The sequence below is a fragment of the Felis catus genome, chromosome D2 (genome assembly GCF_018350175.1).
Source record: "Felis catus isolate Fca126 chromosome D2, F.catus_Fca126_mat1.0, whole genome shotgun sequence".
Classification (NCBI taxonomy): domain Eukaryota; kingdom Metazoa; phylum Chordata; class Mammalia; order Carnivora; family Felidae; genus Felis; species Felis catus.
In genome coordinates this window covers 61868188-61895199 of record NC_058378.1, presented here as the reverse complement: position 1 = coordinate 61895199, position 27012 = coordinate 61868188, and the positions used below count along the sequence as shown (strand labels likewise).

Sequence of the window (27012 nt, the reverse complement as noted above, 5' to 3'; positions counted from 1 at the left end):
TTGGGGCGCCTGGGTGGCTCAGTTGGTTGAGCGTCCGACTTCGGCTCAGGTCATGATCTCACGGTTCATGGGTTCGAGTCCTGCATTGGGCCCTGTGCTGGCAGCTCAGAGCCTCGAGCCTGCTTTGGATTCTGTGTCTCCTCCTCTCTCTCTGCCCCTCCCCCACTCGTACTCTGTCTCTATCTCTCAAAAATGAATAAACATTAAAGAAAAATTAGGGGCGCCTGGGTGGCTCAGTCGGTTGGGTGTCTGACTTCGGCTCAGGTCATGATCTCGCGGTCCGTGAGTTCAGGCCCCGCGTCGGGCTCTGTGCTGACAGCTCAGAGCCTGGAGCCTGTTTCAGATTCTGTGTCTCCCTCTCTCTCTGACCTTCCCCTGTTCATGCTCTGTCTCTCTCTGTCTCAAAAATGAATAAACATTAAAAAATAAATAAATAAAATAAAAAAGAAAAAAAAGAAAAAAGAAAGAAAAACAAAGAGTTCTTTATGTGCTCCAGATACAAGGCCCTTAGCAGATATATGGTTTGCAAATATTTTATCCTGTTCTGTAGATTGTCTTTTCACTTTGTTGCTGCTGTCCTTTGAAGGACAAAACTTTTAAATCTTGATGAAGTCCAATTTACTTGATTGCTGTTTTGGTGTCATATATTAGAAACCGTTGGCTAGTCCGAGGTCATGAAGATTTGCACCTATATTTTAAGACTTTTACAGTTTTACTGCTCACATGGACGTATTTGATTCATTTTGAGTTAACTTTTGTATATGAGGGGAGGGTGGGTTCCCTTCCGATTTTGGATTGCGTCACACTGAGGTCCCACCCACCTCACCAGTTGGTGGGCAGTGCTTTGCTCTTTGCATTCTGGTCTCAACACAAACATCCACTCCTGAGAAAGGCCTTCCCTGACCATGTGTCTAAAGTAGCCACTTCCCCTCTTGTGACTATACTCCATTTTATTGGACCATCAGAAATGATTATATGTGTACCTGATGTTCCCCATGCAAGCTCCATGAAGACAGACTGGCACCCAGCTGGTGCTCAGGCCCAATTTGTTGAGAGCGGAAAACTTTTTATTAAAGGAGCTGCATTCCTAGTGTATTTTGCTAAAAATTTGAGTTTCTGGCCTCATACAGTGGGAGGTTGGAGGGCTGAGTGGGAAGGGATTTTCCAGCAATGTCACAGAGAGGAGTTCAGTCATCTCCTGACACAGAAGGAATCATCCCATTCCTTCCTAAGACAGCCCCTTCCATCCTGGGGCCACTCTGGCTGGAAGGTTCTTCCTGACATTAGGAAGGACCTGCTTTCCTATAATTTGCACTCATCACCCACCACCTTCCTTTGGGTACAAATGGAGTTGAACCTCCCATATTCGTAGTTGTTTAAATATATGAAACCAGCTGTCGTATGTCCCTTAAATACTTTTTCTGGGTTCAGCACCTCTAATTCTGTCAGCTGTTTCTCCTAGAGCCGAGAAGGGCTGGGCTCTGACCCCTCAGGCACTGCTGTAGGTTCTGCGGAGGGGAGGATGGTCACTGGCTGCCAAAGAAAGCGAAACACAGCCATAGCTCAGAACAAATGAGCCCCTTGTTTTCTTTTCCCCATTTGAGCTGGTGAATTCCAAAATTGTCAGTGGAACTTTCAGAAAAATCACTGACTACAAACTCTCTCACTAGTGCTCTTGAAGGCAGAGCTGACTGTTCATAGTACAAATTATACCATCATGTTGCTTTCTGTTTAATGAGTATTTCTTTCAGCTAGCTCGTTGGTATTTTTCGTACTGGTTCCCCTTAGTGGTTGTCAACCTGTAACAACCAGTAGAGTCACCTGGGGAACTCCAAAAACTACCAGTGTCCATCCCACCTTCTAAGATTCTGATTTAAATGATGTGGGATAAGGCCTGGGAGGCAGTGTTTTTAAAGCACTTGGAGGGGATTGTATGTGTGCACAGGGTGCAGACCTTGGCTTCAAGGGCTCAACATTGAACTGAAGTCCCCTGCTACCCCCCAAGAAGGAGCTGGATGTTAGCAGAATATTTAGGAGCCAACATTAGCTAAGACACAATTATTTTATAAGATGGAAATTTTGCTTTAAATTATGAAAGGCATACATGTCCAGAAGAAATAAAACAAGATAGAAATGTATAAAGTGAAATTATTCCATTTCTCCTTTTCTTAACCCAAATAACTACTTATCAGTTTGTTGTATTTTTTTTCCAGACTTTTCAAATGTGCCTGTATGTGCACTCACACAAACCCCCCCATACACCCATCTCCCCAAATAAATCTAATCATATTGCATACATACTGTTTTGTAATCTCTTTTGTTTTCTTTTCTCAGTGTACTGTGGACATTTTTACCAAAATGACCCAGAAAGATCCACCTTCTCTTGAATGGGCGTGTGAATCGTAATTTATTTGACCACTTATAAAATCACTAGACATTGAGTATTCCTTATTTTTTCTTTATTTTTGCAACCAGTGCTGCCATAAGCATCTTTATATATATAAACACAACACACATACCACACACACACATGTGCACACCCATGCATACACACACTTGTGTGGATAAATTATTAGAGGTGAAATTACTCAGTCAAGGGCAATGTAAGTTTGGGATAGAGATTGCCAAAATACTTTCCAAAACAATTGTTCCACTCTGTTCCCCTCTGTCCCTTTTAACAAAATTCCTAATAACAGCTATGTGCCCTGTGTCAAAAGTTGAGCTTTGCTGAGCACAGCAGAAAGGAAGGTGTGAGTGTGTCAGATGGTGGGGAGGAAACACTGGGGTCATTTCCCCTGCGCACTGTGTGTGGAGGAGGCCACTGGCCTCTGGCCTTGCCCAGCTGCTCTGTTTCCCAGGAAGAGGAAACCAAGCTGTGTGTGTTAACCTTTGCCTTGTTCTCCAGGGTGTGACGAGGGAGTGGGGCACGCTCGCAGGATGTGTGTGTCCAGGTCAGCGGGCCCAGGTCAGTCATTGACTTGAGAGTGTGTGGAGTGAGAATCCTCATTTCTCATCCTTTTCTGGACCCACTGGGCTACATCCAAACCCCGTGAAAGCCCAGGAGGATGACCCTTTTTTTGGATCAGGAGAGGAAACTTTTGTTTATGGTTTCCAGGACTCTAGCTCCCGAATGACAACACGCATCTAGAGTTTTTCTCAGTTTTCATAGTAGGGTGAGCCTTCTCCCCCTGGTCTGGGTGTACTGCCACCCTTTCTGGGCTCCTGGGCATGAGCCAAGATGTTCACTGCCTATTGCTGCCTCTCCATTGGAGCACCTGCTGTTGCAAGGTGGTCAGACCTGTCTGCTCTGATCAGAGCTGGCTTGGGACCAGAGGGTGGTGGCACAGTTGGAGGGAGGAAGGTACAAAGGTTCGACCATGGGCCCTCAGGGACTCTGGAAAGCATGTAGTAGGGACCACGCCCAGGGCTCTAGAAACCCAAAGTGGGTTCCTTTCAAGACCCAGGCTAACTGGTGCCCCCAGAAACTTCTAGGGAAGAGGCTAAAATTCTAAGCACAAAAGACCATGCCAGGCACTATGAAGGAGGAGATGGAAAATGGAGATCACATTTACTGAGCAGCTATGGGATCCCAAGCACTGGTTGGTGGTGGTTCTTCTGTTCTCATTAATCTTCACAGGGAAACAGTTATTAGCACCCCTGTTTTATGGATGGAGAGTGAGGCTCAGAGAGAGTAAGAACTTTTCATCTGAGTTACTTAGAGTAACTCAGATCATGCAAGATAGAGTGCTGGTCCCCACGCAGGCCTCCTTACCAGCCTGGTGCATGGGTGACCTCAGTGCTGACTGATAGATCACCCACACATGAAGTAACCCCTTGACAGAGCAGCACATTGAACCATGAGGACGAACCCTTGCGACAGGGACTCTGGCTTGTTCCAGCAAGTCTTCTGTAGTTATTGAAGAGGATGACATCTGACTGTGTCGTCAGTGGCACATTGGAAGCTGAGCTTCATGGCCTGCTGCCAGTGTAAGCTAGGTAGACCAGTTACCTCTCTAGGTGTCTTCATTTGTGGGCTGAAGATGATAACAACACTCGCCTCCCTGATCGTAAGGATTCAGTGAGATAATCTGACTAAAGTGCTCAGCAAGGCCTAGAATGCTAGGCCTGGAATGCCTATAGAGCAGTAAGTGCTCTATAAAGTGAGCGTGGCAATTAGCGTTCTTCCCAGTGAAACCAATCTAAGAAAAAGGGTCATAAAAACAGAATTATATAGACAGAGCTTGGACAGCTGAACCCTTTTTTTAAGGTCCGTGTAGGGTTTGTAAATCCTGGGAGCTCCTGCTTTAGACACTCATTTTCCCTGCAGGAAATATGAAATAAAGAAGAAAAAAAGCCTCCGACCCAGAGAGGCCTGCCACAGCTCGCCCGTCCTTTCAGCGGGTGCTCCTGAGGATGGCCATTGTTTTCCTGGCTCCAGGCAGCAGTTAATGTTGGTGCTTTCTGCTTTCCCAGGCCAGTGCTGGTTCCGCCACTGCCGTGTGTGTGTGTGTGTGTGTGTGTGTGTGTGTGTGTGTGTGTGTGTGTGCGCGCGCGCGCGCACGCGCGCTCGCCCTTGTCCATTTGCATCCCTGTTTCCCACTTCCTTTTCCAATTCCTGGTGTCCTGATCCATGTCTCATGGCAAAGGGAAAGAAGTTCGTTTGTGCTCTCTCTCTCTCTTCCCAGGTGTCTAAATAGCTAATGTTGGTTGGGTGATTGCCATGTGCCAGGCCCTGTGCTGAGCACCTCATGTCCATCGTCACATTTGATGAGAAGTTCCCATTATAAACCACACTTACCTGACTCAGAGAAGCTATGGCACTTGCCCAAGCCCACACAGCAGAGCAATGTTGGCGCTAACATTTAATTCCTTCAAATGCTTTCAAGGCTGTCTTCCTCCTCCGTGGTGCCAACCTTTGGTCCTTTCTGAGCCTCACTTTTTGGTACCCCATGACTCCATTGTGCACTGTTTCCCTACTTGATTTGTCTGGCTGAGCTGTAAGAGCCTGGAGGTCAGGGACTTTGCCTCATTTTTAGCTTGGCACAAAACCACGTACTAGGTAAGCACTCAGTCAACATTTGCTGATTGTTTTGTCCCTTGACTTACTTAAGGGACACTAAGTGAGCACCTCTTTGGCATAAAATACCATGCTGAGTATTAGGATACCATAATCAGCCTTCGGGAGCTTCCATTCTTATGGGGAGATATAGGATTAGCTCACTGAATCCTCACAACTGCCCAAAGGTGAGGTAACTACTGTATCCCCTTCTTGCAGAGTAGTAAGTAGAGGCACAAGCAATATGGAGGCTTTTTCCAGACCTTCTTGCCTACCCACTGCCCTCCAAGCTAAATACAGTCAAGGCCCATGATCCGTGCTGACAATAGCAGGCACCCACACTGAGTGTGATGGATACCCACAAAACACTCTTGAAGTTGTTTTATATGGTACAGGAGCCTGCTGACTGTCTTCTCTCCAAACCCCTTTGAAAAGCCCTTTATCCAGGATGAGGGCCATTTAGTGCACGCCTGCAGTGGCAGTGTCTGTGTTTTGGTGGCTGGTGGATGGGTAGTTCTGGGAGGAGCACATGCCCCTCCTAGCACATGCCCCACCCCTCCTGGAGCCTTCCTGGGGTGGCTGCAGCTGCATTTACTGTGACCGGTCCATAAACATGAGGTCCAGAGGGAGCTTGGAGTAGGGTGGTCTGAGGACTGGAAAGGTTCTACCACCTGGTCATTAACCCAGTGGTCAATGTGTACATGTGCATGCTGGGGTGGGGGTCACCCTCCGAGTCCGGGCTTCCAGGTTGTGGTTGTTCCCCCAAATCTGCAGCATCACCATCCTCCCCACTCCAAGAACAAGCACCCACCCTAGAGGAGGGGTTGGAATTTTAATAGGGCCAGACCCTGAGAGTGCTCAGAAACTTTAGCCAAGTGGCCGCAGGCTATTGAACTTGATTTTGCCGACTGGGTTTTGGGTTGGCAAAGATGCTTGCACTGAACCAGATATGTTTGTGTTCTACCCTTGGCCACTGGGAATTTGCTTCTGGGGTTGGGGCAAAATTTGCTGCTAGTGACCTCTTTGGTGCTTCAAACCCCCCGGATTTTCACCCAGTAGATCTACCAGTCAGTCTTTATTTCAGTGTGCCCTGAGGACTGAGAGAACTCCAGGGTTGCTGGGGAAGATGTTTGCTGCCCTTGCTGCTGGGAGGGACATACTGAGCGTGTTAAATAGACCGGGACACAGCATGTGTCCATTGCTGGGTTGTTCTGAGCCAACAATTACCAAACAAAGGGAGATATAAGAACTGGTTAATTGTGAAAAAAAGACTATGGGCACCACAAGAGACGGACACAGACTTTCTAGGCCAGTGGATCCAGGTCAGATGGTGGATTCTGGGTGCCATCAAGGTGACACCTTTGACACCACGGCCTCCACTGTTTACTATGGGTTTCTATGGGCCCCAGCAGGGAAGAAAGGGGTCATCGTCCCAGTGTTTGGTGTAGCCACTTGCATTGGGGGCAAAGCCCTGGGGTCTTCTGCCTTGCCAGGTGGTCTGGACCTCAGAGGTCAGTCTGGCCTAATTTGGAACTTATGTTCCACTCCTCCCCTCCCTGGGGTAGAATGTCGTACATGGGGCCCTTTGAATAGAAGGTTAGAGCTGATTGGTACCTGAGACAGGCTGGCGCCACCTTCTCGGAGAATTTGGCATGATGAAACCGTTCCAGCCAGGAGCCAGAGCAACCATCATGTCCCCAGATGTAAACCCCCCTTTACTGGCTCTGTTCTTTCAGACTTTTGGGGCCAAATCATTTAGCAGTCAGTTCCAAACGTTAAGCATCCCTCCATCTAGAAGATTTGGAGGGGGTTGAAGAACTGGGTTCTGAGGAGATATTGTGACCTCAGGGGCCCTAAAGAGCAGTGGCAACCCACCCAGGGGAACAGGGCGCTGTGTCCTGACCGGAACCACTGCGTTGTTCATTAGAAAAAGCACCCCTTTCCCCGCAGCTTCCAGCCGACATACACAGTTTGAGGTGCAGGGTATGGGTTAGATTTCAGCCCCTACTTGTCCCCTTGGCTGGACATCTTTGGACGGTGAACACCGTGTATAGCAGTATTCACTGGCCCTAGTCTTAGCTAACTGATGGACTATAGTGTGAGCAGGTGAAGGAAGATTGTCACCGAGTTTCCATTTGGCCTTGGGGCAGGGGCAGCTGGCAAGGGTCCAGGGAAAATAAGGTCTTCCTTAGTAAACTGAGCCACAGTGCCACAAAGATATAGGAGTTCTTCCATAGTTCCTAACTCCTTGCCTCTAACTGTACTTTTTGGGGGCACTTGGGTAGCTCAGTCGGTTAAGGGTCCAACTTCAGCTCAAGTCATGATCTCGTGGTTTGTGGGTTAGAGCCCCGCATCAGGCTCTGTGCTGACAGCTCAGAGCCTGGAGCCTGCTTCAGATTTTGTCTCCTTCTCTCTCTGCCCCTTGCTCACTCGTGGTCTGTCTCTCTCTCTCAAAAATAAATAAATAGTAAGACAAATAAAAAAAACAACTGTACTTTTTGTCAGCACAGGGAACAATTGGTATTTACTGGCATTTAAAAATTTTTTGTTTAATGTTTGTTTATTTTTGAGAGAAAGAGGGAGAGGGAGAGAGAGAGAGAGAGAAAGAGAGAGAGAGAGAGAGAGATGGAGTGTGAGTGGGGAGGGGCAGAAGGAGAGGGAGACACAGAATTCGAAGCAGGCTCCAGGCTCTGAGCTGTCAGCACAGAGCCCACCCGACATGGGGGTCAAACCCATGAACTGCGAGATCATGACCTGAGCAGAAGTCAGACGTTTAACCGATGGAACCACCTAGGCACCCCTTACTGGCACTTTCTAATTAAACATGGGGCAGGTCCTAGGCCTTCTAAGAACAGTTGGGCCATATCTTTGGGTCATTCATTGGTCGCAGCCTATAGTCCTCCACAGGAACTGGACTGGGTTTCATTCTCGGTGCTCTGGAGTTGAGCTGTGGGTCTAATTTGCATCATGACTGTTTTCTTGTTGAAACGAGCAAGACTTGGAAGCCGTGGCAGTCTCAGACGTTTCTGGGCCTGATGAGCTGAGCAGACGGAAGGTGGTCCGGAGTGGGTGGGCACTCCGGTTGGACCAAGGCATCGTGCCAGGTGTCTGCTGAGAGTTTCCGTCGTTGGGTCTGGGGCAGAGATCCTCCTTGTAGAGGGTAAGGGAGGCAGGTGAACATGAGACTCAGGAGCTTCCTCTCCGAGAAAAGCTGGACGCAGTTGCTGGTCGACAGCAAGGCTTCCAAGATGCCTACCATCTGCCTGAAACAGCCAGTAATGGGGGAAACAGAATCCATGTTTTTTTTTTAAATCCAGAAGAAAGGGAAACTCCACCCGGGAAACACAACCCCAAGCAAAGTGTGTGGAAGCAGGATGTTTAATTGCAAACCTTTCTTGAGAACCAGCTGCTAGGTAATGTTATCTCGTCTGCTCCTGCAGCAGAGGAGAGTTTATCTGGGCCCCTGACGCAGGCCCGGTAAACAGAGCTGGCTTTCCCTGATGACCTCTGCCCTGTCCCCCTTCCCCTCCACCTGCTCTTTCTCTGGGGTTTATCTCTAGGGTTTCTAGTGCCACTAGAGCCAGCTCAGGGAGGCTTAAGAAACTCTAATGTGGGCGTGGGGGTGGGGGTGGGGGGGTGTATGGGTTGGGCTGGAATTTTGCATATCCATTGCTCATCTGGAATGATAATCTAAGAGGTTCAAGGTTTGGAAGAAAGCAGACAGGCCTTTGAAATAGGCTGCCCAGATAAAAGAAAGTGGTCTGGAGACTGTCCTTGGATCTCTGGGTTTCTATTTCCAGGGAAGTCTCTGACCATTTCTCTTACTCAGGATTTAGAGCATTTGTCCAGGAAGGAGGCCGGGGGCGCCTGGTAAATCCTAAAAGTTTGGGAGGACCGGGGATGGGGGCTCATTTCTGTACCCCTGCGCCCAAGTCACCTCATGCTCGCTCCGAGCATGGGAAGTGGGAGGCAAGACGTTAGCAGGAGCAATCCTTTGCCCAACAAGGAAAGAAATGTGTTTTGAGGGAAAGCACGGCTGGGTTGCAGCCTGGTGGCTGTGGCTGGCACGGGTCACGTGGACAACCTCCTTCACCCTGCCCTCTTGCTTTTTCTCCAGGGGGCTTGTCTTTGGTGTGGATTCAGGTCAAGGGTTAGAGAGAGATGGCTCCCTGTGAAGGGAAAGGACTTTTCCACAGGGTGGAAGAGATTGGGGGGGAGTGTGCTCCCATGTGCTGGTTAGCCCTGGCCTGGGAACTGGGAGGTCTGGGCTCTAGTCCCAGCTCTGGCACTAATAGGTTGAGCACACCTGCCACGGTAACCAGCCTAGTGGGTCAGGCCCAGAGCCCCAAAGCCTGTGCCCATTGAGGAGAAGAGGAACCTGAGGGCCTGAGAGGCTGGGCTGAGGTCTCACAGCCAGTAAGGAAGGTCCTGAGAGTGAAACCCATGTGTGGCTGACTCCAGAACGTGTGCCTCTTCCTTGGCAAATCACCATCCCGGGTCTGAGTTTCTTCCTCTGCAGAAGGAGAGACCTCCCAGCCACCAGAGGCTGTAAGCCTATAATTAATTCTTCCTGGGAGGTGAAGGGAAGCCCCTAATTACTGGGGAGGATGGAGCATGGGTCATGTTAAGCCCCAGATAAGCCCTTCCTCCGGGCCCCGCTTGACTGGCCGGGGAGAAAGGCTGCTGTCTAATGGTCTGTAGGCTCTCTCCTGAGAGAGCACTGCCCCTTGGGGCCTCCTTACAGTGCCTCTGCCCAGGCAGAGGTCAGGAAGGCAGCACCTGGCCACATACAGCATCTGCTCCCTGCCTGGGACCTGCGGGAGGGAAGATGTAGCTGGCAGGACTTGGGGGGCAAGAGCTGGGAGTCAGCCGGGGGGATGGGGTGGGTTATAACCCCAGTGAAAACTTCAGAGCATCCGGCCACAGTCAACGAAGCCAGTTGTGTTATGAGGGTTTCCTCTACATTCGTCTGGTTTTGTAGCATTCCTAACCACTGACTTCTGTCTGGGCCCCAAGTTCTTCTTTCTCTCAGGCTCTCAGGACTGACATGACTCCCCCATGATCCTCTAGGCTCATCCACTGTGCAAGGGGTACACAGACTTTTCAGGCCACTCAGAAATTTATTAAGAAAGATATCATTCAGTCCTGATTAAGTAGTTTGATTTAAATATCCACACTCCTGGGGAGCCTCAGTGGCTCAGTCGATTGAGTGTTTGACTTCAGCTTAGGTCATGGTCTCACAGTTCATGGGTTTGAGCCCCATGTTGGGCTTTGTGCTGACAGCGCGGAGCCTGCTTCGGATTCTCTGTTTCCCTCTCTCTCTGCCCCTCTCTGCCCCTCTCTGCCCCTCTCTGCCCCTCTCCCCACTCCTTCTCTCTCAAAAATAAACATTAAAAAAAAAAAACACTCCTAAATTTACATATAGGAAGATAGTCCAGTGTGGTAAACAGCATGGTGATTGGACTCAACTGGACCTGGGTCAAATCCTTTGCTCTGTATTGTACTAGCTGTGTGACCTTGGGCAAGTTCTGTAGCTTCTCTGAACCTCGGCTTCCTCCTGTACAAACTGGAGATAGCAATGGTAGCTACCTCATAGATTAAATGAGCTAATGCATATCAATGGTTTTGCTATGCTGGCATGAAGTAACCATTCCCTAAAAATGGTTTCTACCATTTATTATATGAGATATGTGTTTATATATGATATAAAGCAAAGCATAACCCTATCTATAAAAATAATAGACGATAGTTTATTTTGGGTTTGTGAAGATAGGAATGGCCTTTCACTTTATGTTCGTTCTTATCAGGATCACACAAAACATGTCATAAATATTCCATGTCACGGGAGCAACACTCACTATTTGCTTTGCTTTATGGCCCTCTCCTTAGTTGCATTTTGGAATGAACCCTGCTCTGAACAAGGCTACCTCTGTAACAGAGCTCAGTGCGGGGGAGAAGGGACTGAGGATTCAGGGCTCATTTGCTTGGATGTTAACTGAGTACCAGACATAAAGCCCCATATCCCTGTGTGCAAAACCCTTGCTGTGGACCAAACATTTGTGTTTTCCCAAATTTGTACATCGAAGCCCTAATCCCCAGTGTGATATTTGAGGTGGGGCCTTTGGGAGGTGATAAGGTTTAGATGAGGATGTGAAGATGGAGTCCCAGGGGTGGGATTAGGGCCTTCGTAAGAAGAGAAAGAGACTAGAGCCCCTTCTCTCCACCACGTAAGGATACAGCAACAAATTGACCATGTGCAAGTCAGGAAGTGGGTCTCACCAGGAACCTTGATCTTGGACTTCCAGCCTCCAGAACTGTGAGAAATAAGTGTTTGCTGTGTAAGCCACTCAGTCCATGGTATTTTCTTATAGTAGCCCAAACAAACTAAGACAGCTCTGCTCCAGGCCTCTGGTGAATTCATCTACCCTGATGCCAAGGGATCTAAATTCTACTTCTCTTGGCTAACATTCTTTCCTTCTCATAGTGGCTGAGACCCCTGGCTTCTCTGCGCATTTTGTTGTCACTGATGGAGTCTCCTCAGACCTACTGAATCAGAATCACTAGGCAGGTGCCCAGAATCTGAGTTTTTATGAAGCTTGCCAGGAGATTCTGATGGGTGCTCTGGCAAGGGACCCACAGCTGTGGACACAGCTGCTCAGTCTCCTCTGAGGGAGGAAGCAAGGTAGATGTCTCACTGTGTCTCCGTGCTGGCCCTTAACCCAAGAGAGGTCATAGCAGGCACTAGAGGGGAAGTTCAGCAGACTAGTCCTGAGGGGGCGAAGGGACTCTGCCTCTCACTGAGGCCTCCCTCAGGAGGGTGTGTCTTTGGTGTGGGTTCAGCAAAAGGGACAGAAATGGTAGGGACAGTAGGCCAGATTATGTGGCAGGGGACTTTCTCTTTCTCCAGCCAGGAGGCCTGCCCACCTCTTGGGCCAGTAGGTCTTCTAGAGTGGCCTGGGGCAGCAGCCTTGGAGAGCCTAACTGAGCATTGGAAAGTGGGGAAGACATTAGGAATAGGGTCCTGAAACGCCTTCATTTCCGACAAGTTTAAAAATCTTACGTGCACTGACATCTCCCCTGCAAATCTGCCTCACATCCAGAGGGTAGTTTGATTGTTCAGCGCAGAAAAATATTTTCTTCTTCTTTTTTTTTTAATGTTTATTTTTGAGAGAGACAGAGACAGAGTGTGAATGGGGGAGAGACAGAGAGAGAGGGAGACACAGAATCTGAAGCAGGTTCCAGGCTCTGAGCTGTCTGCACAAAGCCTGACGTGGGGCTCAAACTCACTCACCGTGAGAACATGACCTGAGCCAAAGTCGGACGCTCAACCGACTGAGCCATTCAGGTGCTCCAATGCAGCAAAACGTTTTCTGAGCACCCGCTCTGGTCGGTGCCTGGCCCTGAGTTAAGGCGTAGGAATACTGGGATGAATTGCACATCTCTGAATTGCTTATGGTCACCTGAAGTGCTTTTCAGGGTGGGTTTTGAGAATCAACTACAGCAGAAGTGGTTTGTTAAAAGTACAGGTGCCAGGAGACAAAAGCAAAAATGAACTATTGGGACCTCATCAAGATAAAAAAAACTTCTGCACAGCGAAGGAAACAGTCAACAAAACTAAAGGGCAACCTACAGAATGGGAGAAGGTATTTGCAAATGACATATTGGATTAGGGGCTAATGTCCAAAATCTATAAAGAACTTATCAAACTCAACACCCCAAAAATAAATAATCCAGTTAAGAAATGGGCAGAAGTCATGAACAGACATTTCTCCAAAGAAGACATACAAATGGCCAGCAGACACATGAAAAAATGCTCAACCTCACTCATCATCAGGGAAATACAAATCAAAACCACAATGAGATATCACCTCACACGTGTCAGAATGGCTAAAATTAACAACTCGGGACACAATAGATGTTGGCGAGGATGTGGAGAAAGGGGAACCCTTTTGCACTGCTGGTAGGAATGCAAACTGGTGCAGCCACTCTGGAAAATGGTGTGGAGGTTCCTCAAAAAGTTAAAAAGAGAACTACCCTATGACCCGGCAATGGCACTACTAGGTATTTATCCGAAGGAGACAGGAATGCTGATTCAAAGGGGCACATGCACCCCAGTGTTTATAGCAACACTATCAATAATAGCCAAATTATGAAAAGAGCCAAAGTGTCCATTGACTGATGAACGGATAAAGAAGATTATACAATGGAATATTACTCAGTGATGAAAAAGAATGAAATCTTGCCATTTGCAGCATGGATGGAACTAGAGTGTATCATGCTAAGCCAAACAAGCCAGTCAGAGAAAATATCATATGATTTCATTCATATGTGGAATTTAAGAAACAGAAAAAATGTGTAGGGAAAGGGACAGAAAAACAAAATAAGATAAAAAAAAAAAGAGAGAGAGAGGCAAACCATAAACACTCTTAATGATAGAGAACAAACTGAGGGTTGCTGGAGGGGAGTTGGTGGGGGGATGAACTAAATGGGTGATGGGCATTAAGGATGGCATTTGTTGGGATGAGCACTGGGTGTTATATGTAAGTGACGAATCACTAAAGTCTACTCCTGAAATATTACCCTATATGTTAACTAACTTGAATTTAAATAAAATCTTGGGGAAAAAAAAGTATAGATGCCCAATTTTAACAAATGTACCACTCAAGTGGTGGGAGAGAGCAGGGAGTATATGGGAACTCTCTGTACTTTCTGCTCAATTTTGCTATGAATCTAAAACTGCTCTATAAAAATAAAGCCTTAAAAAAATTAAAATGTAGTTGCTTGAGTCCTGAAACCCCTGGTCTACTTATGCAGAATTTCAGAGAGTGGGGCCCCAGCATCTGCAATTTAGAAAGGCCTCTTACAGAATCTGATTCACTGTAAAGTTTGAGAACCAGTGGACATTTTTGACAACTCCAATTTTGTGTTTGTTTTATAAAATACATACAAATGAAATGAAGGAAATTAAAACCACTTGTAATCCTACTCTCCTAAGATAATCATCCTTAGCAGTTTATTGGATATCTTTCTAGGTGTGTGTGTGCGTGTGTGTGTGTGTATATTTAAATAAACATGTGTAACATCTGTGTGGTACCTGACACTGTGCTAGGTCTTGGGGACAGAGATGAGAAGAATGGTCCTGGCCATGGTGCACCCACAGTCATGTTAAATGATGCCTGGTACAGCTTGAAGCTCAGCCTTAGTCACCCGCTCATTTGTGCTTACCTTTTCCCCACAGGTGTACATCATTAATGTGACCTGGTCCGACTCCACATCCCAGACCATCTACCGGAGGTACAGCAAGTTCTTTGACCTGCAGGTGAGTTGGTCTAAGTTTGGATGGTACCCAGTTCCAGCCACCGTGGCCTGAGTCTCTGCTGGGCTGGCCTCTGTCATGTCCTTACTCAGCCGGAGAACCCCTGTCAGAACTCTCAGGGTCAGCATCCAGGTCAGAACAGAGGGACAAATGAGGGAACCTCACCTGTCTAGCTGAGCTTGGCTCAGTCTTTAATGTCGCAGGCAGACACAGGTATTTGTTGGCTTCATCTGATGGTCTTAACAGTCAAGCTTTGTCACCCTCCTCTGCCTGGGGGTTAGGAAACCAGGGTGGAGAGGCAGGAGGATGGCCGTGGGTGCTGTGTGCATGAGCAGACATGTGTCTATAAACATCCAGGGTGAGACACAAGCCACCACATCTTTGCAGGCAAAGAAAAGCAAACACACGGGAGAGACAGAAACAGAAAATAAGCAGTTTCTTGAACTACAGACACAAACTGGGCATACCACTGTGTCTGGCTAGCCGAATAAGGCTCTTGCTGCCATGTTTGTACATGTGTATGATGTGTGTGACTCTCTAATATACACAGGGATGTCTGCACAGGGGGATGGTACTAGGGATCCCACAGCTCCACTGCAGACACCTCCCTTGATGCTACCTAATTTGGTTAGGCCTTTTTGAATTACAAGTGGTAGTTTTACACTCCTACTGGCTCACACTAAAAGGAGATTTGGTTGGAAGGGTATACCACAGAAGGTTGTGTAGTTGGCCAGGTGGTAAAGAGGGGAGTGAGGCAGTGGGCTCCAAGAACACCCAAAACTACAGCTGCTTTCTGTCTGTCTGCTCTCTGCTTCTCTCTGGGCACTGCCCTCAGATTTCTGAGGAACTTGGCTGTCAACAACTCCCGAATTTCATATCTTGTAGTTCCCAACACCTGAGAGACTGTCTCTGACTGAGTGTTTCAAGTTGAAAAATCCCAGGGAAGACTCGGATTGGCCTGATTTTGGTCACGTGCCCTCTCTGGACCAATCAGAGTGGCCCGGAGTAGAAGGTCACATAGCACAGATGTGACCACTAGGGGGCCTATGCCTCTGTAACAGAGTCAGGCACCAGACAAGGCAGAATTAGTGTGAGTTGAACAGCAACCCTTCCAATACCAGGAAGGGAAAACTGAGAGTTTCTAGATTCTTCCTTAGGGCTATAAGCCTGGTGTAGGCCAATAAAAACACAAAGAAGAGACACCTACTTCTGGTCCTCACAACCAGGCTCTACTCGTTCATTTGCAGGCTTTGGTGGTGAGTCACCTTGGAGAGGCCAGGCCTGCATGTTTGCCCTTAAGTACCTGACTATCCCATTGTCCTTATCACTCTACCAACGAGATGAGTCAAAGGTGAGCCAGCTTCCTGTATTACAGTAAATCCTGTCTTAATCCGATAATATGGGATGGAAAGCCACTCCTTACTTTCCTGCCTCTTCTCCTCACCTCCCCCATTGCTGTCCAGTCTCCTTGGGTCCTTCTGGTATAAACTGGTGGGATTTGCTGATACCCCATCAATGGATGTAGTGTGCGGGACAGGAAATGATAAGTTAGTTGGGGAGAGGGAACCCTGAAAGGACTCATTGATGAGCCAGAGGGAGTCTCAGAGCCAACGGAAACTCTCAAATCAGAGCTTTTCTTCCCCCACCCTTCTGTTCTGTGCCCCCATCCCCTCCCTAGTTACAGAACCTCACAAGAAAGGAATGCTACTCCCCCTACTTCTTCCTTGCCTGGAGGGCTTATTTCCTGTGTGTTGGGAGGGGACGCACAGCATGGGTCAGCTTGTGTGATGCACTGGCTCTAGACGTGAGCATGGCTGGGCCTGTCCACGTGGGTCATCACTGCCTTGGAGATACAGTTTGGAAAGGGTCCTTCGGAATTTAACCTTTGAGCCAAGCGTAACATCTTTGTGAACCCATTTTACAGAACTCATGATATGACTTGTAGTGGCATTCATTTTGGAAAGCCTTTCTTATTTATCAGGGTCGCTGATTTTAATATGGCGACTCCTGTAGAGGAAGAAAAATGGTAATGCTAACTCCATCTCTAGTCACTGGTGCCCTCGCAATTGGGCTTTCTAGTGAGAGAGTGGCTTCAAGCTTAGGCACTGGGGACACATTGCCTAGGACTGGTTACTGGCTCCACCACCTTGTAGCTCTGGAAACATTCCTTAACTTTTCTAGGTTCTCTTTCCCATCTGTGGAATGTAGATTTGGATAGTACCCACCCAGTAGGGTTGTTGTGAGACTTAAATGAGCAAATCTATCCTTGGGAATGGACTATCTCAGGCACACACCGGGACAAGCAGCCTTGAGCAGGAAGCAGGCGGAGGGACACAGGAGCCAAACGACTTGTGTTTGGAGAGAGACAGTGTCTCTTTCATGTGACCCGTGGCATTAATGAGGAGTCCTCTGGTGGAGCATGGGGGAGCTGGCTCATTCGTGGCATTGTGGATGAGAGTCCACAGATAACCTGGTAACTGCCCATTCTACACTTACCTGAACCCTTAGGACTATACTGGGCTGGTCATTTATCTCCATCCACATTCACCTCTGTCCCCCACACCACCCATATGCCTTACTGACAGGCTATCTGCTACCCTTGAGGCCCTGGAGTAGGGTCACCAGATAAAATATGAGATGTCCAGTTAATTTTTTTAAATGTTTTTTTTAATGTTTTAATGTTTATTTATTTTTAACAGAGAAAGACAGAGCATGAGTGGGGGAGGGGCAGAGAGAGAGGGAGACACAGAATCCAAAGCAGGCTCCAGGCTCTGAGCTGTCGGCACAGAGCCTGACGTGGGTCTCGAACTCACAGACCGCGAGATCATGACCTGAGCCGAAGTCGGATGCTCAACCGACTGAGCCACCCAGGCGCCCCTTTAATGTTTATTTACTTTTGACAGGAAGAGAGAGACAGAGCATGAGTGGGGTAGGGAGCAGAGAGAGAGGGAGACACAGAATCCGAAGCAGGCTCCAGGCTCTGAGCTGTCAGCACAGAGCCCGATGCGACACGGGGCTCAAACTTACAGACCGTGAGATCATGACCTGAGCTGAAGTCAGGCACTCAACCAACTGAGCCACCCAAGCACTCCTCCAGTTAATTTTGAATTTCAGAGGAACAATACTTTTTTTTCACTGTAAGTGTGTCCCAAATATTGCATGGGATATACTTATACTAAAAAAGCAATTCATTGTTTATCTGAAATTCACATGTTGTTGTGTGTCCTATGTTTTCACTTGCTTAATCTAACAGCCTTACCCTGACTGTAAATGGTGAGGATGGAAGAATAAAGATGAATAAGCCAGGCTGGCTCAGGGTAAGAGTGGATGGGCCTGTGTTACGCCCTCCTACATATTTGCACTTCTTCAGGATGGAAGTGGCACAAGCTGAGGAATGCTAAGTTGAGAAGGACAAGGTCCCTTCCTTCCAGAAGTCTGGTGGGGAAAGTAGACTTTTAGGCAGTGAAGTCTACTGGAAATGAAATAAACACTTGATTGAGGGACAAGCAGCATGTTATGGATGGAGAGAAAAGAAAGAGCACTCCTCTTGGGAGGAGGGAACAAAACCTATATGGTTGGATTGGGACAGCAGCCTCGAGTGATATAGCCCCATACCCCCACAACAGTTTGGGGGTATTTGGTTGTTTTTTGAAAATTATAGTTATTGGGGTAAAGTATGTCCCTAATTTCTTTGTTAATTTGTTTATTCGTTAAACATGCCTGCCTCCTATCCATCTGTCCATCATCCATCCATCCATCCATCCATCCATCCATCCATCCATCATCCATCCATCTAATCTATCCAATCTAAGTGCCTATCTTCTATGTCCCAGGAAGTATGCTGGGCTCTGGGGATTTATTGATGAGCAAAAGCAAAATAAAATATATATTTTATAAATATATATATAAATGTGTGTATATATATACTATATATATATATAATTTCATACTATTTCAAATGCTACAAAGAGAAGTACCATAGAGATACTACAGGGAAACATACTCTGGGATCAAAGCAGGCATCCCTGAAGAAGTAAGTGGAAACTGACAGATCAAGGAGTTATTTTATCTTATTTTGAAGATCAGAGATTTTTTCTGCTTCTAATGAAAGACAAAGACTGTCTCCCCAGACAAAGGCATGAATGTACATATATAATTCTAATGACCTTTTTTGGTCATTCCTACCCCCCTGATATCCTTCCAAGGGTATCAGGATAAGACCCTCTACTCTGCCCCAAACCCTCTCCTCTCCTCATATCTTCTGCCTTCAGCCTTCAGCCCCAGTGGTTCTGCCTCCACACACCAGGGGCTGTGCACCGAATGTGGCCCCTCTTCCTGCCCCCGGGAAGCACCGGGTATGGAGCCCTTCACCTGTGCTGTTCACTGTGGTAGCCACTAGCCACACATGGCTATTTACATTTACATTTAAATTAATTAAAAAGTTTGAAATTAAATTTAATTAATTTTTAATTTTTTTTTAACATTTATTTATTTTTGAGACAGAGAGAGACAGAGAGAGAGAGAGACAGAGACAGAGAAAGGGCACAAGTAGGGGAGGGGCAGAGAGAGAGGGAGACACAGAATCCGAAGCAGGTTCTGTCAGCACAGAGCCTGACGTGGGGCTCCAGCTCATGAACCATGAGATCATGACCTGAGCCGAAGTCAGATAATCAACCAACTGAGCCACCCAGACGCCCTTTGTTTAGTTCATTTTTAAGAATCAAATTAGATTTACTTTATTGGTCATACTTGCTATATTCTTCTTTTATATAAAGTTTATTTAATTTTGAGAGAGAGAGAAAGCAAGCATGCATGCATGTGTGAGAGGGCAAGGGGCAGAGAGAGTGAGAAAGAGAGACAGAGAGAGGGAATGAAAATGAATCTCAAGCAGGCTCCCTGGTGAGCACAGAGCCCACCCTTTGAAATCATGACCTGAGCCAAAATCAAGAGTCGCGTGCTTAACCAACTGAGCCACCCAGGCGCCCCATACTTGCTTATATTCTAAGTGTTCAAAGTCACAGTGGCTAGTGGCTACACATTGAGGAGATACAGAGAATTTCTATCATAACAGAAGTGTCTTTTGGAATGTGCTGTTTTAGACCATCTGGGGCACACAACAGTCTTGACTGGGTTTTCTGCCTACCCCAGAGGGCTCTGCCACCCTCCCAGCCCCTCTTCAGCTGCCTTCTTCCTCAGCTCCCGGCAGGAAGAAGGAGACTATGTTCTACCATGATTTGCTCGATCAATAGAGCAATTCAATTCAACAGCTATTCCAAACACTTCTGGAAACCACGTCAGTTGCTAGAGAGGGCTTCTAAGGGCATTTCAGATGTTAAGTTGGGAGTAGGGAGAAGAGAGGCTCTTGGTCTCCAAGTAGAAATTGATTTCTTCTAAAAATAATCCACCACTCAGCCTATCTGCCCAGGAAAAGGGACCTGTCCCAGAGGGAGCTGTCTGGGACAAGGCCTGATGTTGAGGCCTGTTTGGCTCTAAAGGGCTTGGATTACTTGGAGGTGCAGCTAAGGGGAGAAGGAGGACAGTAAAGGGCCGCAGATGCTCTTAAGTTGCCTTCTCATTGGCACTAGATCACACTTCCAGCCTCTGTAAAGTTCCTTGCACAACTCCTTCACTGTTAAGTATCCCCCCCACCGAGGAAGGACCGGAAGACTCTCTGAAGCCCCGGCTCCACCGAAGGTTGTTTCACAATCTGACCTACAAGGCGGTGGGCAACAGTAATTGCTCTGCAAACATTGGCTCCGTGCTGCTGCTGGTCCTTTAGTCTGAACTCCGGCCAGTGAGTGCAGAGGGTCAATATTTGATGAGAGGCCGGAGAGGCCCTTAGGCTTCCCCCACACTGCTTGGAAGATGGAGGTAAGAAGGTTCTTTAGGTATGCTCATTTGCTCTGGTGGATTTAACGTGTTTTGAAGAGCTTTAATCTCTCTTCCTTATTCATCTCTCTAGACTTTCCACCCACTTACCCCACCCAGGGTCACACTCACTTTCTAGCTTTCAAATAGCCAGGCTAATGTTGAGCAAACAAAACTATAATCCCCAAATCATTCATTATTGGACTTGGAACGTGTGTTGGGGGCGGGGGGGGGGGGGCATGTTCTGAGGTCATTTGTGGTGCATTATTGGATCACTGCATTTTTAGAATGAGAATTCTATTCCAGGTCCCTCACTTTGCAGGTAAACATCTGTGTTCATCTTTCTATTTATTAGATTTATAGTTTGGTTTAGGTTTCGTTTAGTTCAGCTTAGTTTAGTGTAGCTTATAGTTTGATGTTCAGAGCAGGCCTCTGCCGAGGTCAAAGTAAGGTGGTCCTGATGTGTGCCAGGAACCAAGCTGAGGATAGGAAAGGGGAGGGAGGAAGTGTCTCTCCTGCGGGCTCTGTCTTTTAATCATCAAGGCAAGCTCTGTGTTGTTTGAGATCATTGACCCTACACTAAAGGCAAGGCGGCCCAAGCCTGGGGAGATAACACGCCAAGTTCTAAGAACAGTTTCATTCCAAGGATTACAGACTTCCATTGCCTGGCATGGCAGTACAAGTCCCAGCTGTGCGGTGAGCTGTGGGTCATTGTGATTGCTCACACACCCTGGACAGAGGAGAACATCGGCCATGACTGATGTCAGTCCCCAGTCCCAGGAAGGCACAGAGAGCCTCACGTTGTTTGCCGTGGTGACAGTGGGAAACATGGCACAGAGGGCTGCTAAGTAAACTGTGGTATTCTCATACCACGTTGTACAACAGTCAAAACAAATGAGATTGATCTCAGTTCTATGGATGAATAACCAAGAAATGTTAATGAATGACCACTGCAGATTTCAAACCGTACAGTATGATAGCAATTATGCAAAAGCAACAGCAAGACATATCTTTTGCAAGTACATATACAGCCTAAGTATATAAATATTTTTTAAAGATCTGGAAGGATGCACTCCAAATTGATAATAAAGTTATCTCTGGAAGAGGGTTGGGGCATCAATGACAAGAGGATCTTGGTCAAAGGGGAAACTTAGCCTTATTTGTAATGTTTTACTTTATATAAAAAAAGAATGTATTCATGTATTATTTACGACGTTAATATTTAATAATTAAAAGGATACCTATGGGAGGATTGGGAAAAGTGGAAAGTCTAAAATAAAATATGTCTCTCGTGGTCATTACACTATAACGTGATAGAAAACACACAGGTTAAAAAAAAATAGACACTAAGAGCTTATCTACCAAGAGAAGGAAAATGACAATAATTATTAAAATCACATTATGTCATATTTCCTGAACCATCCTTCTAAATCATCCCTATGGAATGGAACTGGTTAGAACCCATTAATTACATCAAACCCCAGGGACCTGTCCAAATTATCTTATCAAACCGGAATCTTGTATTCAAACATTGCTCAAAACACATGAACTGTGTATTGGGGCAAGAAGTACTGGGTGGTGGTCCCTGTCACGACCAAAAACACTAAGGGCTGCATGGTTGTGGGTGCAAGGATTATGGGCGGGTACTCCAGGGCCAGGGTGACTGGGGTCCAAGACCAGCTCCAGCCCTCATTGTTAGCGATATACTGTTAGTATATAACCTTTGGTTAGTTCTTTAACCTCTCTGCACCCCGGTTTTCTCATCTGTATAATGGGGATAACAAAAATACCTGCCTCATGGGGTAATACTAAGAATGAAATGAGATAATCCGTGTAAAGAACACCCATACACTAGCCATGAGCATCGAGACTCTGGATGGGGAAGCTGAAAGCTCACTAGTTAGACCCTCAGAAACATAACTCTGAGAGAAAATAGGTAGAGATGCCCATGCCATCTGCAGGCAGATGTCTCTTCCTGTGCGCCACCGATACAGGCTCCACTCTCACCACATGGTGCAGCCTGCCTCCAGACAGGAGAGGCAGGTGGCAGTGTTAAGCATTTCCTAGATAAAGCTGTTCACCTCCAAAGAGTGATTACCAATGCTCTTTCTCTCCCAGCAACACTATTAGGAAAACAAGTAATTATTGGTCACTGTTTTTCCTTGTTCTTGGAAAGACGCGTCTTTTGGATCCCTGATGGAGCACCGGGGGATTCCAGGGGAACCCTGTGGGGATTCCAGTAGCCTTTGGGAATTCTATGGCTGGCTTCCCTCCCCTCCGGGAGTTGGCTCCTGCTTTAACTACTGCCTTTCATCTTGCCCCTGTGGCCTGAGGGTGAACTCCAGCTTCCTCTCTCTCTTGATTTCTCTTCTGGCAGGCTGTGCTGTTTGCAGGGGTGGGGTTAGGGGAGTGCTGGGGGTATCTGTTCCCTGGGGAATGTTGGGAGAGGAGGGCCTGGGGAAATGTTACCTGGAGGCCAGCTCAGGATGGAAAGCTGTTTACCTACCACTGGGTTGGAGTCCTGGGGTTACCTGGTACCCTGCCAGTGCCCCCTTCTTGTGCAGTTTCCCTAACCCTGTGGTTTTAGGAATAATCATGTGCACGGAGGCCTCACGGGTCTAGAGCAGATGAAGAGAGGTGGAGGGGAGAGGTGGTGGCCTTGGGGCAGAGTCATGGTGGGTGGGGGATGGTGGGAGACAGCCTCACACATCTTCTATGTGTAAAGGGAAATAAGAAGAGAGAGCTTGGGCTCTGCTGGAACCTGCCATCAGGAGAACTTTCCAGCTGGATACAAATAGAGGAGGGGAGTTTATCTGACTCTCTGCAACAGCCCAGAGTTGCAGGATACTCACCATGCTGTAGGTATGCTTGGAAAACTAATCTCTTCTTGTACTGATGAGTACTGCATCTGCGAGCACCGCACCGTGTTTGGTATCTGCATATATTTGCAAAGGTGCTCCTAGCAAATGATGTATAAGTGATCCAGGCACATGCCTCCTAGGATGCTCAGCGGACATAGGCCCTCTCAGATGAGACCCTCTCTTGTGAGTGCACCACGAAGCCAGGACCCATCTCAGTCTGCCCTTTGCTGATCATTCATACTCCCGCTGTGCCCTGGTGGGATTTCACCCAGTGGGGAAGCTCCTTTGTAGACATGGGGAAAATTGTAAGAAAAGCTGGAATGTCTTCTGGGTGTTAAATCTAGGCATTGTTTCCTTGTCTCTCACTTTCTGGGTGAAGTCTTGTGACTGTGGGTGGATGGAGAGTTTAGGAGGCGGCCTGCTCCCCCAGTAACTGTCCTGCAGGACTGATGAGAATGTCTCTTTCAAGGAGAGAAATCAGCTGTGTGCAAATATCAGAATATGGGAGGTACACGCTTGGCAACCAGTGTTAACCATGTCTGCTGGGGAATTAGGGGTAGAATTGTGGTTTATAACTAGAAGGCCCTTGGAGATCACCTACCAAGATGATACATGTCTGGCACTCATGCTGTCACTTTCCAGCCTCATGCCCACAGCAGACATCATTGATTGGTCATGGCATGTTCCCATCCTTTGCCCATGGCAGTCATTGCTCATTGACCCATGAGCCCAGACATGGTCTCAGAGTCCTTCTAAAAATAAACCAAAACCCGATACCTTCAGGAAGAGACTACCTGTCCATTGGCAAAGGCACCTTGAGTGAAAATTATTGGCTACCCTCTGATGTAGTCCTTTTCCTAAACAGATGAGGAAAGAGACCCCAGCAGGGGAAGTGACTTACCCAAATTATAAGGGCATTAAGTGACAGCAGGACTAGAACTCAGGTACCCTAGCTTCTAGGTCATTCTAGCCTCTATCCAGAAGTCCTCTTTCAGTTTTTGGCTGAGGGGGGCAGGAACGCCCTGTTGCATCACCAAGAAATCGCCCGGAGGGAGAGGGGTCACTCACCCTCCCCGGGGACAAGATGCATGTGCAGAGAGCCGAAGACTTCTCTTGAACTCCCAGAACAGTCAGACGGCAGACCTGCCTTCACAGGGTCGGCTGCGTCCTGGTGGAGCTCAGCCCACACGTCCCGCCCACCTCCTCCTACCTCTGTCGGATAACACACCCCGGTTCTGCCAGAGGCAGCATCTGAGTCAGGCTACACCGTCTGCGTGAACGCTTGGAGCCGCGCACCCTGTTTTCCTAGCAGAAGGTGTCACGTCAGGGTGTGTTCGGGTGGTACTTCAGGAAGGCCCTGAGTGTAGATGCTGCCTATGTCACCTCCTTCTCCTCTGGCCTCAGGCCTGAAGGTCTGACCTAGAAAACTCGGCTCTGCCCCCACCGGGACCCCCTGTATCCCCTTCGGATAAGCAGCAGGAAAGCTGGCTGGAGAGTGGGTGGGGGACAGTGTCCCCCTCCAAACTGGAGAATGAAGGGAAGGAAGGTCTTTGGTGGTGGCCAGGTAAGTGTCCTGTGAGTGTGGATGTGTGTGCCTGGAGCCTTCAGCTGTGACCAAGTCTCTCCCTTCCCTCAGGAGGGAATTTCAAGTTAATCCTGGCACCTTTGGCGGAGTGCCAGCTACATTCCTGGCACTGGGCTTGGTACAGGGGACCCCCAGGGGGAAAAGTCAGCGTCATCCTGGGCAGAAAACCCAGGCCCACAGCTTTGGCCTAACCCGGAGCCGCCAGCTGGTGGAATAATCAGGGTAGGGCAGAAGGCACGGAATGAGCGAGCAACCCAGAGTATAGAGCACTGCCATCAGACCTGCACACACTTAGGCACCCTGGCAGGCTGGTCAAAGTGCCTCCCGGAGCTGGGCTGGAGGCCTTGGCATACTCACACCCCTTCGCCCCATGGCAACAGTTGGTTTTGCTCTTGACTGGTGTGGAACTAGGCATGTAGGACAGCCAGGGGGAGCTGTCGGAGCCTGGGTTATGGGCTTGTTTGAGGGAAGACTGTTTTTCTCCTTCAGCTGGGTGACCCAGGGGTGCCAGCTGCAGTGACCCTCCCCATCAGCTCCCTGCCGCCCTGGCTGGACCTCAGCCCCCCAAGTGATCTTAGGGGCTGTGATTCCTGCATCTCAGGGATGTTTCCTCAGACCAGGCCACTGTAGGAGTTGCTGGAGAATCAACACTGTTTCCTTTGTATCCTCAATTTAACTGGAGCTAAGGAAAAAAGGGTTTTAGATTCTTCAGAGACCTCCACAGTTGGGTGACATCAGGCTCTCCAAAAGAGCCTGTGGGATTCTTTTTTTTTTTTTTTTTTTTTAATGTTTATTTATTTTTGAGAGAGAATGCACAAGCAGGGGAGGGGCAGAGAGAGAGAGAGAGAGGACAGGCTGTGCTGACAGAAGCAAGCCGATGCAGGACGCAAACTCACAGAACCATGAGATTATGACCTGAGTCAAAGTCGGATGCTCAACCAACTGAACCACTCAGGTGCCCCGCACTTGTGGGATTCTTGATGCCAAATTCCTCGCTCTCCCAGTGGGGCAGTTTCTCATGGTGATGGAAAGCTCAAGCTTTGCTGTCAGACAGATTTAACGTGGGTGTGCACACCGGCCCCACCTCTTACCAGCCCGGTGATCCCACACAATAACCTAGCCTCCGAGACTCCGCCTTCTCATCTGCAGAATGGCTCTCAGTGCAGAAGCTACCTCAGAGAAATGAGATTTCCAGGAGATGAGGTCCAGGAAGCCTTCCCCACGGAGTCTGGAGCAACCACAGAGAATTGTCAGGATGGTGGTCGTTCCTGATGTTGCCCCTGGCCCCTGTGGAGGAGGGCAGGAGCTCCATGGACCCATGTCTGTCCAACCTGGACTAGGGGCACATCCTCTCAGCCACAGAAGGGTCTTGGGCACCTCTAAGCTGCGGCAAATGAATGCTGTAGGGCTGGCCAGTTGACGGCCCTAAATGCCAGCCTGCGTTGGGCTCCATCTGCTAATTAGGGAGCATTTATCTGGTGCCCAGCAGAACACAGTGGCCAGTTCAGCCACGCTGGAGTCTGAGCTCAGTGCCTGCGGTGGGCTGGGGCAGAGGCTAGGAATAGGGTGGGTGCGGTGGGGCGGGTGTCCCTAGGGCTAAATGGACCACAATCGGGTATACCTTAAGGGAAAAAAAAAATAGAACAGGAAGCAGGAGGTTGCTTATGGCCTGGAGTTAAGATGCGCGCAGACAGGGTGGTTCTAGCATGCGACAAGCGACAAGCGGCCATTCTTCCTACTGAGACAGTGCTGGCTGGTCTCCTGAGGGCATCTCTGGTGAAGGCCAGCCTCTCTGGCTCCTCCAGGGGATGGGCTCCATTCTTCGTCGTGGAACCTTGTGAGGAGGAGCCCCAGTAGGAGGGTGGGGGTAACTCTTCTGTGTGTGCCCCTTGGGGTGCTGGGCCATGCATGCTCCTGCTTCCATCCTGCAGTGACTGGGGCCAAGACAGGGGAGACAGACCACGAGATCTACCCAATGTAGAAGGACTCAAAACCGAGACTCTGTCCATCAATGTATATCTTTCTGGTGCAGCTGGGACACTTCAGGCCAGTTTGGAATACCTGGGTTTCTTGGATGTGTAGTTGAGAGCTAAGGTGGATGGAGGTAGAGCCGTAGAACCACCGTCTCTGCAGGTGAGGGAGCCAGGATGCAGACTGGGCAGTCTGGCCGGAATCCACCTGCTGAACCCCTTCTGTCCACTGCCACTTGTAACTTTGATGCGGCCCCTACATGGGCCAGAGCACCGCAGAGCCGGCCTAGGAGGCCCTGGCACCTTGGAGAGGAGAGGGGTCCTTTCCCACCTTGTCAGGAAGGCTTCGGCTACCA

At 48.3% G+C, this 27012-nt stretch overlaps 1 protein-coding gene across 5 annotated transcripts in view; it reads left to right on the top strand.

Annotated features, from left to right (window-relative positions):
• The window catches only part of SH3PXD2A (SH3 and PX domains 2A), a 243177-nt gene that overhangs the window by 39642 nt on the left and 176523 nt on the right, over positions 1 to 27012 (top strand). For 4 of the 5 annotated variants that reach the window (XM_045040633.1, XM_011287436.4, XM_019813772.3 and 1 more), the window contains one exon: positions 14295 to 14375. Coding sequence is in view for 4 of the 5 variants with exons in the window: in XM_011287436.4 (XP_011285738.1) it covers positions 14295 to 14375 (81 nt within the window). In the remaining variant the exon portion in view is untranslated. Of the gene's footprint in view, positions 1 to 14294; positions 14376 to 15619; positions 15724 to 27012 lie in introns of all 5 variants that reach the window. The other variant, XM_019813773.3, reaches the window with a different exon arrangement.